We start from the raw sequence: 14,536 nt of genomic DNA on the forward strand, positions 1-14,536 counted from the left end.
AGTTTTGAATAGTAAATTTTAGAACAATCAATATTTTTATAATCTGGGCTAATCTCTCTTGCAAAATCCTGGAAGCTGATTGGCTTCTTAGAGATGGTCGATGAAGTAATATGAAATCGCTCCTTTTTATAACATCGTGATATTCACATTTTCATAGACTGGTCAGCTGTAGTGATTGATTTAGTTGATTGGAGTGCAACTTCTTTTATTTAAGATATAAGCATCTCAAGAATATTTTATTAAACATGATTCGCAGAGCAGAGAATGTAAATAAAAGCTAAACAATCATAATTTATTAGAGCATTTATTGATAGCAATAAACATTGATAAATGCTAACTTTCCCCCATTGACGCACAACTTGTTCGGGCAGCTTAGATTTTATTTTTATTTATTGCAAATTAAATTGTTGAAAAATATTAAATTTTTTTTTTAAAAAAAATCATTAAAAATAGAAATTTAATTTACAGGTTAACGGAAAGTATCACGGAAGTAGTAGTATCAGTAGTATCACGGAAAAGATTATTTTTTGAACTTTACCTTGACGTAAAAATCACTTTTTATGCGATGATATTTTTGGAAGTTATTGCGAAAAATGTCGAAATTTCAATTAATTTTCCAATAAATAAAAAAAAAAGAAAGCTTTAAGGTGCACATTTCCGGCCTCCAATTTCCGGCGAATGGCACACACACACACACACACACACACACACACACACACACACACACACACACACACACACACACACACACACACACACACACATTTACATACATGCAAAAAAAAAAAAAAATCTAATTATTATCTAGAATTTACCAAGTCAAAATTTATAAATTAAAAGGGTGGGATATATTACTTTTCATGCTCCTTAAATGTAAGTCATGCAAAATTAAGGACTCGGGTGTAATAACAGACAAAACATTTTCATTATAATGATAACAAATGTTATTAAATAACATTTAATAATTACTTAATGATAAAAAAATGATTAGGGGATAAATGATACAAAAAGCACTAATTACAAAGCAACTTTACTTTTAAAAAAATTATTTATTTATTTTTGTTAATTTATTTATTTGAGCATCAACTTCTGTAGATTTTTCAGCAATCAGTTTCATAAAGTTAATAAGATACAACATTTGTGTACAGCCTAATATATATTATTTTAGTTATTTCAATTTTAGTGAATATATGTGAAAATATTTCCAAAGCATCTTTGAAGACATTAAAGGACGAAAGTGACACAAAAAGTTTTAATAGTAAAAATTCCAATAAAAATTATGCATTAAATGATTATTTTTGAACTAAATATGTTCACAATCGGTTTATTTTTCGACAATAAATTTGAAGTGTCATCTTTCCGTGTATTCCATTAAGATACTATATCCAATATCAATGATGACTCTTTTGAACTGGCAAGCAATCTTGCGTATTTCCCTCTTTTGGTATGGCTAGTGGATGCCTGTTTTTTCATATTTACTTACGTTTATTATCTTCTTACAAAATGAGTAGTATGCAACAAATGGATTTTGCAGAACTTCCTGAATGCATTCAGTAAAATCAGGATTGAATTTTTTTTTATATGACCAATTCATATTAAATATGGATTTTGTGAAATTCATTGTTTTAAAAAGTTTGTCTAATCTACTTTGAATAAGCTCATATTTTCTTAAATAATAAATAAACGTTCAATAAATTCAAGTATGGTAGACTAAACATCACAGAACTGCTTCCACCGATTTGAATGTTGCTAATCCCGCCAGATAAATGTATTCTTTTGCACAGTTGCAGAAGTCTCGCACATTCTAATTAGTTGCAATTCAGAAATCTCATAGAAAAAGAGCAATTGTCTTTCAAATCGAAATTGGACTGATCTATATAGAAAAAAAGGGGGAGAGTAGAAAAGGGGCGAGTTTCCACCTTACACAATCGCAAACGGTATTGATTCGCTTCGGAAGCTATGACTACGATCTTGTAATCTTTAGAGATTGGTATTTTTTAGACAGGAAATAAAATTAAGAAACTTAAAATTCCATGTATCTTCCTTGGTTTTATGAAAATTTTAAAATTTCCCTGCATTTTTGCGTTTTTTTCTGTCGATTTTCAAATTCCCTGAGTTTTCCCTGGTGTCGTGGCAACACTGTTAATTTATATCTACTACCCTAATGAAGTATTTACACACCACATTTTGTAGTTCTATGAGAGTTTTGAAAGATATTTTCATCATAAATGTCACAGATTATAAAAGTGATAGAATTCTAGGATGCAAGAACATCATGAAATACTTACTGCTCATCATATTGGGAAGATATTACATGATTTTCAAAATATAGTTATATGTATTTTTCCACTTTGACATTTGACAATTTATCAAGTGATAATGGTACAAGAATGATTATCATAAATAAATATCATAATATTTTAAAACGAATTTACCTTCAAAAACGAATGGCTAAATGCAGGAACACTATGACAGCTCAGGAAGGCATTAGCAAAAGCATCCATGCCTTTGCCTGTGTCAGTTTTTTCATTGATGAAAATTTCTTTAATGAATGCCTCATATTTCTTTGCTAATGACTGAAAAGTCAATATATATGTGTATATATTTTGATGTGAAGAGTGCATTTATTTCAAATAATTGTTTTAAAACACTTTTATACAAAATTCATAAAACTTACCTCTTTTTCTAAATTGTCTTGTAGTGAAACAGCCCATAGTTCAGGAAATAATTTGTTCCATACATCTTTCATAAGATTTTTATCTGTTATACTTAATTTTAGAATAGCATCACAAAATGAAGAGAAATCGATGTTGCTCAAATCTTTTTTGAAAGATTTTAAGTCTCTCAGGATAATATCAAGTTCCTTTAATGGAAAAACAGTATAGATCAATTTTAGAAATTAAAATTACTTGTAAAGAAAACAACCACAGAACGAAACTTATGCAATTTAAAATTGAAAAATATACAATACAGGAAAGTATGAAATTATTTTGTTATATCATTTACTGAGACATTATATAAAAAAAAAGTTCTATATTTGAAAAAGTTGATTAAAAAAATATCAATTTAAAAAAAGTTGAAATTTATAGAAAAAAGATTAAAAAGTCTGAATAATATTTTTGTATTTAGAAAATACCAAAACTAATACACTTATAATAATTTAGAAGATATGAATTAAATTTTTAAATCATTATTTTAGTTATCAATAATAGTTCTGAATAAAAATTTTCCACAGATAATTTCAATTTTGAATTCTCATATTCGGTTTCCATTTAGTTTCCTACTGGAAAGTGGTTAGGCAACATTTGTATATTAAGCAGACAAAAACAGTTTTCAGATTTTTTTTGGACCAAAAATGCAACATCTCAATGTTTATTCTAAATCATTTCATTTAAGAAATCTTTGCTTCAGCATTAAATTTGGGGAGGAAATAGAAAATTTTATCAAATTGGATCATTGCAAGTAATTTTATTTTGTTATTACATTGCAGGGCTACATGGTTGATTATCTTTGTAAAAGTAGCCTTCCAGAAAAGAACTTTCACTGTAGCAGTTAATAGTATGGTAATAACTTTACTAAAGGAAACTTTTTGGAAAATTTAAAAAAAAAAGCCAATATTTTTAAATTCCAAATTTATATATATATAATTAAATATCTGTTTAAATTTTATTTCATGCACATGTTTCTTAGCACCTGGAGTCATGAATTACAAAGTTTATGCACTCATCCAAAGGAGATGATATAGGGTTAAAAAATGTTAACTTCTGTTGGAACTTAAAAATGTTAACTTCTGTTATGTAGCCATGATTTCAGAAAATTTTTATATCATCTTAAAATTCATAAAATTAACTTTTCTGTGACAATAATTTCATTTCAATCACCAAATTTCATCTATCTCACTTTGTTTTGCAGTTATTGTGCTAAGTTATATACAAATATAACTTATGTATTATAGTCAAACAGACAGATTTCCTTTCAACAGATTTTGCTCAAAATTTGATAGAAATATACAAATTTGGTATAAAGACGTATTCCAAATTTGTATAAAGACGTATAATTTCATCCATACGACTCAAAGCGCTCATTGAGTTACCTTTGTCACAAATGGACAGACATTTTCCAAAATTGTGTTCTTCAAACTGAGGGAGTTCTAAAACGTGGAAATTTGTCAAAATCTGAAGTTCGAATTTTTTTGATGATTACAATATTTTACCTATACTTTGTATATGAGAAAAATAAAAAAGAATAAATAATAAGTCAAGTAATGGTTTTGATTCTTCTTCAATTTATCAATAATTAGTAGTAACATTTCTCCTAGTAATTTAAATTTAATTTTTTTGCTTATTCTTTGCTCAGTCTAATTAATAATTTTTTTAAAAATTATGCTCAATATATATATATTTTTCTTGCTACAGATCATTCATTTCAGCGAAATGGAAGATGAAAGACCTGAGAACATAGGCGCTTCCAAAGAACCTCCACATCATTGGTTTGGCTTGCAATGACACTTTTCATTATTTTAATGAAATTCAAATTACTTACAGAAATGTTTCAATAATTAAGAAATGAAGATCCTGCTTATTTTTTTTTAATATTCCATGGAAAATCACAATGGAATCTTTCTTTTTCATGTGGTCAACTTTATATCATTCTAAGACACTGGCAAATTGAATGATCATGGCTGCAATTTTTTATGAAAAATAAGAAAGTGAATTTATTACATTAGACAAAATTAGAAGTTAAATGGTCATACAGTCATGTTTGCATTGCAAATATGATGTCATTTGACTTGATTCCATACGAGAAGTTCAAATACACAAGAAATAGAACATGTGTAATGTTATTAAAATTCATGGCTTAAAGGTTAATCATAATTTGATATAAAAAAAATACTGCATAGATGGAATGATGAATAAAAATTTATGCACAAGATCGTCTGCGAAGGTGAACACGTTAAAAACCTGTAATTATAACTTTCCATTCCAATAAAGGCTTTTTTTCTTTTTTCTCTCTGTGTTTTCATTAGTCCTTTATAATGCTCTTCTTTGCAAATGCTTTACGCCGGCAATTTTCGTCACACGCTAATCGTTCCAACACACGCCATTTGTGGTTTTTCAATACATTGATCAATTTGCGCAAGGAAAAGTGGGTGTTGCCAATTGAAAATTTCAAAATACTCTCATTGTAACCGTAATTGTGAGTTCTGCATTGTTTAAAATCATCACAATCTCCAGCGCATACCTTAAACAACCTTCAGAAATTTTGGTTCGATTGGTTGAGCGGATAGGGATAGCACTAGGGTTTCATATATAGGGGAAGTTTTTATTTTTTTTTACCACCCTATACATAGATATGAAGAGAAATCATACAGAAATATGCTAAATTTATTCATTAATGAATATGCACATTACCATAATAATGTTACAGCCAAGCAATATTGTTTCCTGACACAGAAAGTCTCATAATAAGACTCAGATATTCTTAATTAGTCGCTTTAGGCGACCAGCTGATTTGCTGGGGTCATTGGTTATATTTAATTCTAGTTTAATCACTTAGAAACGTTTTCATGTCTATGATTCTGCCAAATTCTCAGGCATTAAAGCTGTTTTTTTTTAACTGCCCAGAATATGCCGTGTTACATGAATGTTACATTAAGCTCTAAGTAAGTACATGAACCTTTCTAATGGACATTAGTTTTTTGCTGCATTAAAAATGACAATGATCAGCTCACCTATCCTAATTTCACAATATTGTAACTACACTTTTTAATATTCATTTTGCAAACTACATAAATAATTAACAGAATCACTTCTTCTTTAGCTTTCATCAATAGATGAGAATCATGGCATTCAATTTTTAACAAAACAATGAAAACACTTTGTATGTCAGAGCAACATATAAATAAAAAAGGCTTTAACAGAAAAAATTCTATACATGGTGGTTACAACTAAAATGACTCTACTCAAATGTATGCAGACCTCATATTGCTAGACTTATTTCAGTAAAACTTGATTTTTGTATTATTTGAGATATGAGATTGAGAAATTTTTTATATTCTGACCATTTGATAATGCTTTTCATGCAATATCAAAAGATCCAATTTAAAGGTATTTCTGTATACACACAAAATCCATGTAGTGCAAAAGTTGCAGTCCCAGAACAATAAATGGATTTTGCTTTCCAATTTCTGGCTACAATAGCTGCTAACAGTGTTTGCCTTGGAACATTTAATGATCAGATTATGCCTTTTTTACTCTAGATGCAGTAATGAATAGTCAGAACTGCCACATATGGGGAACTGCATGTTCTGCAAGGGGCTATCATGTGCAAATCATTGCACATAATAGCCCCTTCATTTTGATTATGAGACTGCAGGGTGTGGTTTTATTAATGATTTAATTTTTGGTCACTTTTTTTTTCAGTGGAGATTATTCTTCAATGGGTACTCATTATTATTAATTTATGTGGTAACGTTTAGGGATTACTGTCTTTAAGCAAGATGGTGCAACACACCATATTGCCCAACAAGTGCTGTAACTGTTTAGAGTTCATTTTGGAGATAATTAGGTAATTCAGAGACATTTTCAGAATGCCAGACCTCTTTGTTCTTCAAACTTGAATTCTGATGAATTCTAGTCGAGGAGATTGTGTCTATGAAGGAAGTATACAAGTCCTGCTTTAATTTAAAGAAAAAATAATATGCCATATTCCTGCAATTCCTCAAGAAGAAGAGCTGCTTTTGAGTAAACTTTGACCATGTGACTGGCATGAACGGAATGCACATTGAAAAATGATGCAGTTAGACAGAGATTTTGTTTAATTTTTTTCGTTCTTTATGGACTATCTTTTCATTAGAGGGTCGAAATTTGAATTAATATTTATTGCATTCTTTCTTTTCTTTGTGATCCTAGAAACGTATATACCACATTTCAATAAAATATGTTAATCAGAATAGTCTCTACATCAATCTCAGTAGGGTCACTTTAATTATACCCATTCTGTATTAAAACTTTTACTTTGGTTTTCGCACTTACTTTTTCAGTAGACCATGTGTTTATATCATGATCAGAACTTGCATTTTTTATAGGCCTTTCTAAGACTGCATATGTTGTCAATTCAAAACAACTTGGTAGAGAAAAAAAATTATAAGTCCACAATTCAAGACAGGCCAAGTGATTCAAAACATCATCCAAAGTCATAAACTGATGGAATTGTATGAATCTTGTCTGAACTACAAGTGTATAAGAATGAAGAACACATGTAGGATCAAATGAAGAAAGACCATATTTATATTCAGTTTTGAAATACCTGTTGAGGGTGAAAAAAAGAACTCAATACAAAATTCCAAACCATTCCACAAAAATATAATTAATAAAAAATAACATTATTATAATCAGAGAAATATACACAGGCTGTCCACCCTTATCGTTTAATCAACTTCAAAAGCATTAGAAATATACATCTACTGACACTTGGCCAAGTGCTTTAAATGAAGCGAAGAATGATATTTTATATTTTTGAAACAATAAGAAAGATTCTCAAAAAGTTACAAAAATCTAACATTTTATATAATTTCTCTAATTATATTCATCATATTTAGTAAAATATTTTAATATTTAAAAAAAATTTCTTTTATAATTAAAATTGATTGATTAACGAAACACTGCAAATCACTATTTTAGACGAATTTTAGAAATAAATTCTTGGGCTTCAAGATAGATCTTAAGGGATTGTTTACAAATTGAAATTGCCATTGTTTGTTTTCAAACTGTTCCTTAAAATAAATTTGTACATGAACCTTATTTATATTTAATAGCTATAACTTGGTCAATTTTAGTCATAAAGTAATTGGATTGTAATAATTGTATATTTTAGAGAGTCGATACTATTTTATTAAATATGAATAGGATTAGGGGACCATTTAAAAAGTTAGAATTCATAACATTTTGATAAATATAGTTAATGATTCAAGCAATAAAAAATATAATTCTTCCTGTTATATAAAACACTTTTTCATCTGAAACTATATGTCTGTTTCCAGCAATTTACAAATTAACTATTGGGCCACAATAAGATTGGGCACCTCACATATATGTAAAAATGAAATGTTCATGAAATATTTTTTAAATACAATCACCTAGAAGGAAATATATCAGCAGAAAAAGATAATTTCATAGACAGACCTCAATTATAATTTAATGAATGATATTTTTCTTTAAAAGGTAAATTAAATAAATATATAAAAGAGGACGAGAGAGTTCTTTGTTTTACATTTCTCAATAGTAACTGTTCCAATTTTGAATGTTGTATGTAATTTTATAAAAGAAACAAAATTATTGGTATCAGTATTGTGCATATTTTTGAAATAATTAAATTAATTTTAATCTTGAAACAAACAAACAAACAAAAAATGTGGAAATGTTGCAGGCAGATTCAGTGGCAGCTTTCGTATTGAAGTCATGGCTCCACAGAAATCTACTTAATGCTGCATAGCGATGTCTTTTGGAATAACAAAATAACTTGTTTCACTAGTTAAATTTGAATAATTTAATTAATCTTCAATTAAAACAATAAAATACTTAATGTTGGTAAATTTAACAAAGAAATAAATTTTTAATTTTATTCTGTAAATTGTTAAATGAGTATTCAATTTTTAGAAATCTTTGCAACCTTACCAATATTTCATGTTAATACCAATGTAACTGAATTGAAATCAAAAATGAAAAATTATAGAACCTAAAAACCTAATAAAAGGTCAGGAAATTTGGCAAGAACATATAGAAATCTTAAGAAATTTGTCAAAAGTTATTATTATTGTCTTTAACTTTTGTATACTGAAATTATAAATGGAAAGATCAATTATTCTGATGTAAATGAGTATCTAATAGGCGATTTTCTTTTAAAAACAATTTTAAAATTTTCAGCAAAAAAAAAAAAAAAAGCATTACATGAGGAAATTGCAAATATGGAAGCCGGATTCTTATTGACAATATTTGCTTTCTAAAAGATTTTTAGTATCAAATGAATTATATCAAGGATGGTTAAAATACTTTGTCTTTATATAGTTGAAAATTGCAACTAAGGGTTCAGAAAAGAAGTTCAGAAAAATATTGAGAATTTGCTAAGTTATGAATGTATCATAATATTCAAAAAATTATTAATTTTATCATAATATATATTCACTGAAGAATTAATTTAATGACATCTATTATTTTTAATAATAGATGGGAACCGGGAATAGTTTTAGTATGTGCCTTATATTACAGTTAAGATAATTCTTAGATTAAACTTAAAATAAATACTTAAAATGTACAAACCTGTAAATTAATTCGATTAGTTTAAAATGCTCATCACGCACTATGTCGACAGTTACAAACTCAGGGATTCTCTCACACAATATCTTAATAAGATGAAGAAGATCATTTTTCATACAATCATCATATAATACATCTTTAGCAAACCATTTTTTAACTATATTTAAAATAGTTAAGAATACTTCTTTAGTCTTTTTTACTTCAGCCAATTTGGTAATCAGGTTTTTCATCTCTCCATTATCAGGTATTTTTAAAAAACCAGATTCAAAAATCTCTAGAGCAATAACAAGTTTTGCTTCTTCAGCAGTATATCTGTCTGTTTCTACAAAGGAAAGAGAGAAAGAGAAAAGATTTAATTAAAGTGAAAAAAAAAGATATACATATATATATTTTTAAAATTGCATTAAAGCACATAATGAAATGTAGTTAGTTAATATATGAAAAAAAAGTTTGAACTAAAATAATTCTAACATGATGCATTAAAAATTTAAAATTGCTGTTAAACTTTTGACTAACATTAGGGTTCATTTTTTAAAAAAAAAAAATCAACGGATTTCCTAGTTTTGTTTAAAATCAAAATTATAGTTACTCATCATATTATATATACTATTATATTAACATATATTACATTATTAAATATTATTAACAAAATTAAACAGAGAAACCCAATTAAAAAATCCATGTTAAATATTATTAACAATAATAAGCAGAGAAACCCAATTCTAAAATCCATGTTACATCATTTAACTCCATCAATTTATTGTAGAACTAGAGTTGAATTAAGGTCTATATAGGTCATTCGACGATGCACGTATCAGGGATCCTCTTTTTTCTCAATAAATAAATAATAAGAATTGATTTTAGTTTAACCTTTACATAAATAACAAATCTGAATAAATAAAACAATATAATGCTTAATTGACCACCACATTTAAAAATTTGGTTCCAATATATGACATATATATATTAAAAAAAGCAGGTATCAAGCTTAAAAATAATTTTAAAAAATATAGCATAAAAAATGGCAAAACTTAAAAAAAAAAAAAAAAATAATAATATTCAATGATAGAATCGAGCATTTAAAAAATTACAAAGTCTCACATTTTTTTAGAACTTTAAAATAGCATACAACTTGTAAATGATAATTAAGAATGTTGCTAGAATGTATGAATATTCCAAATTAATGCGACAATGCATGAATTTAATTTGAATAAGTTCGATCATGCTATATTTATATAATTGTATATTAATTAATTATATATAAATGCATTACAATTATAATTAAATAGAAGCACAAAATTAAATAACTTTCAAAATAACACAATAAAATCTTCATGACTCGGGGTCCTTTAAAGTTGTGGGGCCCATAGGCAATTGTCTGTTTTGCCCATTTTATAATCACTCCTATATGGCCAATTTTAAGAAATAATCAGTTCCCATGAAAGAATCATGTAAGTAACATTAGCAATGTATCATCACCCATCACTTTTAGCTTATGTGGTATTCAAGAGGTACATTTTCATTCAATTCTCTCCTCCTATGCAATATTTTCACGATGATTTTTATCTTAAGATAATTCGTTTGACTCCTTCTAACTTCACAAAATTAAGATTTTCATATATACAGGGTGCCTACTTAAACACCTTACTACCCTTCTTAACTTCTGAATGACAATATCTATATCCATAAAAATAGTATCTATATATAGAAAAATGCACCTTTTGAATAGCATCCACCTGATGGCATGTGAACGGTCTTGCGCTATGCAATAGGACTACTTACAAGCCATGCCGAAAATTTTGGAATTATCGTTCCTTTTTCGAAAACGGTACAAAGTAGGGAGGGGGGAATGTCAATTACAAAGTTGTAGAACGCTATTGATTTAGTGTTTAGTGCTTGTGCATACTAAGAACTGTAGCAGCTATATCTTTATTTTATTATCTTTGTTTTTGCCAGTTTGTCTTTTTAAAAAGTGGCAACATCAGTTGCTGGTATGGAATAAAAAAAAATATGTCGACTTGATATAGTTTCGGTTATTTTAATTTCAAATATAATCTGCATTAATCATTCCGGAAATATAATCCATATGAATAAGCGATTACAATGAGCTGTACATAATTGCACTACAATTTGGTGACCGGAACTGTGAATATTTTTTTTCTACCTACGTAGTTATGGCTACCGGCGACGCTCCTGTTTTAAATACGGCAAATGATAGGTACGAGGCGAACAAGGTAAGCGTAAATATTCCTCCATTTTGGGAAGAAAAACCAGAAATTTGGTTTTTCCAAGTAGATGCACAATTCTCTATTGCAAACATCACTCAAGATCAAACTAAATTTAACTGCCTTGTCGCACAATTAGAGCCGAAAGTTGTTGAAAATATATGGGATATAATCCAAAGCGACCGGGATGATAAATACGCAGCTGCGAAAGAAAGATTGCTCAATACTTTTAAAGAAAGTGAAGAAAAAAGCATAACAAAATTGCTTACAGGAATTTCTCTTGTCGATATGAAACCTAGCCAACTTTTAAGAAAAATGAAATCGCTTGGCGGAACAAATATATCGGATAAAGTTTTGCGTACTTTGTGGCTTGGCAAGCTGCCAGAATCAATTAAAAATATTTTGACTGTAAGTAACGAAGATTTAGATAACTTATCAATTATGGCTGCTAAAATATTTGAAATGAGCTCATCGACAGAAATTTATTCTGCTGGTTCTGAGAATTCTGTGATGAGTACAATGTTAGAAAAAATCTCTAACTTAGAAAAACAGATTTCAGAATTAAAGGTTCACAGAGAGGCTAGAAATAAATTTCGCCAATCTGGTTTTCGTCGAGATAGGAGTCGTAGCCAGTCTAGAAAGAAATACAATCCCAATGGAACATTATGTTATTATCATTTCAAATTTGGCGATAAATGTTACCCGAATAAATGCAAGAGTCCGTGCAGCTGGAAAAAGTCGGAAAACTCCGAACAGCAGTACTTTCGACGGCAGATTCTGCTGAGAAGGAATTTGAAGATTGCCGTAATTACCGTTTATTTGTTACCGATAAAACAACCGGGTTATGCTTTCTTGTAGATAGTGGTGCTGATCTTTCGATTATCCCAGCCACATCAAACCATAAAGTATGTAAAGTCCTTTAAATTGTATGCTGCAAATGGAACAATAATACCCACGTTTGGGTTCAAAATTTTAACTTTGGATTTAGGCCTACGTCGAGCATTCCAGTTTCCTTTTGTAATCGCTAAAGTGGATCGAGCGATTTTAGGCGCAGACTTTTTAACCAAATTTAATTTACTCATTGATATGCATAACAGAAAATTAATAGATGGTGTTACAAATTTATCCATTCGAAGCCATATTATGTGTTTAACAAGTGCCGATAGCATAAGCACGACTGATAAAAATTCTCAGTATGCGACGGATATTCGTTACGTTGGCGGAAAAGAAAATATTGTCGCAGATTCACTATCCAGGATAGAAGCTATCTCTGAAATAGATTATGATAAAATTGCAGAAGCACAAATTGATAATCGAGATCTTAACGAGCTACGCTCGAAACCATCTTTGATTTTCAAACAATATCCTCTGGATTCAGAAAAGTTACTTTGGTGCGATATTTCAACTACAAAAATTTGTCCATTTATACCTCAAGAATTTCGAATGCAAATTTTTCTCAAAATTCATGGCTTAGCACACCCTGGTGTGAAATCTACGGTTAAGCAAATATCTTCTAGATTTATTTGGTTCAACATTCGGAAAGATATCACCCAATGGGCAAAATCTTGTATCCACTGCCAAAAGAATAAAATTAACAGGCATACGCACTCCCAAATTGCCAATTACAAGGAAGTAGATGATAGATTCACTATTATTCATATTGACATCATAGGCCCGTTACCTACTTCTGAAGGTAAAACTTACTGTCTTACTTGCATCGACCGATTCACATGTTGGATAGAAGTCATACCTTTAGCAAATGTGACCACCGAAACTGTGGCTCGAGAATTTTATAATCATTGGATTTCACGTTTCGGAATGCCTTATCGTGTTATTACCGATCAAGGTAGTCAATTTAGGTCTGAACTTTTTACAAATATCGGCATTATATGTGGTTTCCATATAAGTACAACAACAGCTTACCACCTACAATGCAATGGGAAAATTGAATGGATACATCGGACCTTAAAAGCCGCAATAAGAGCGCATAATTCCATTAAATAGACTCAAACTTTACCTACAGTATTGTTGGGACTAAGAACTGCTCTGCTTGGAGATACGAATTTTACCATTGCCCAAATGGTTTATGGACAACCTATCAGGTTGCCGGGAGAATTTTTCGAAAAACCTAAAAATAGCTGGGATACCGATACGTTTGCAAAAGACCTACAGAAACAGATGCATCAGTTAAAACCATTAGAATCTCGCCGCAAATCTTCTAAATATGTTTTCATTCACAAAGATTTGAGCCATAGTCTTCATACGCGCGAACAGAATTCGGAAGCCTTTGGAACCACCGTATGATGGACCTTTTCTAATTGTAAAAAGACATGATAAATATTTCACTGTTAAAATTAAGGGCAAGGATACAAATGTATCCATTGATAGATTAAAACCGGTATATCTGCTAACTGATACACACGTTCCTCTTCTGGACTCGGGTCATGCCCAAACATTGCCCAACGAAACACTGACGACAGCAGATCCAGAAACTGAAAAACAACCATCAGATCTGTTAAACAAAAATGTTCAAATGGAAAAATTTACACGCTCTGGTAGACATGTGAGATTTCCAGTACGTTACAGAGATTAAGTACATTCTGTTTATTATTGTATTTTTTTTCATTTAATTTTATTTGTATATATGTATTCCTCTCACATTTGTATAAAATGCATGTTGTGGCTGTATCGTAACTCGATTGTTACTGGGGAAGGAGTGATGCAGCAGCTATATCTTTATTTTATTATCTTTGTTTTTGCCAGTTTGTCTTTTTAAAAAGTGGCAGCATCAGTTGCTGGTATGGAATAAAAAATATGTCGACTTGATATAGTTTTGGTTATTTTAATTTCAAATATAATCTGCATTAATCATTCCGGAAATATAATCCATATGAATAAGCGATCGCAATGAGCTGTACATAATTGCACTACAGAACAGAACATGTAAAATATACATTTGTTTGTTGGCATTTTCCAAAATTGTGACCTCAAGACATG

The 14,536-nt window shown here is 29.4% G+C and overlaps 1 protein-coding gene across 2 annotated transcripts in view; it reads right to left on the minus strand.

Annotated features, from left to right (window-relative positions):
• Nucleotides 1-14,536, minus strand: part of LOC129976676 (transcription-associated protein 1-like) — a 273,583-nt gene that overhangs the window by 64,355 nt on the left and 194,692 nt on the right. The window contains exons 49-53 of one of the 2 annotated variants that reach the window (XM_056090373.1): nucleotides 9,497-9,636; nucleotides 9,318-9,400; nucleotides 7,035-7,308; nucleotides 2,678-2,863; nucleotides 2,436-2,576 (exon numbers count right to left, since the gene is read on the minus strand). In XM_056090373.1, coding sequence (XP_055946348.1) covers nucleotides 2,436-2,576; nucleotides 2,678-2,863; nucleotides 7,035-7,308; nucleotides 9,318-9,400; nucleotides 9,497-9,636 — 824 coding nt within the window. Of the gene's footprint in view, nucleotides 1-2,435; nucleotides 2,577-2,677; nucleotides 2,864-7,034; nucleotides 7,309-9,317; nucleotides 9,637-14,536 lie in introns of both variants that reach the window. The other variant, XM_056090371.1, reaches the window with a different exon arrangement.

Source organism: Argiope bruennichi, chromosome 7 (genome assembly GCF_947563725.1).
Source record: "Argiope bruennichi chromosome 7, qqArgBrue1.1, whole genome shotgun sequence".
NCBI classification, from domain to species: Eukaryota; Metazoa; Arthropoda; class Arachnida; order Araneae; family Araneidae; genus Argiope; species Argiope bruennichi.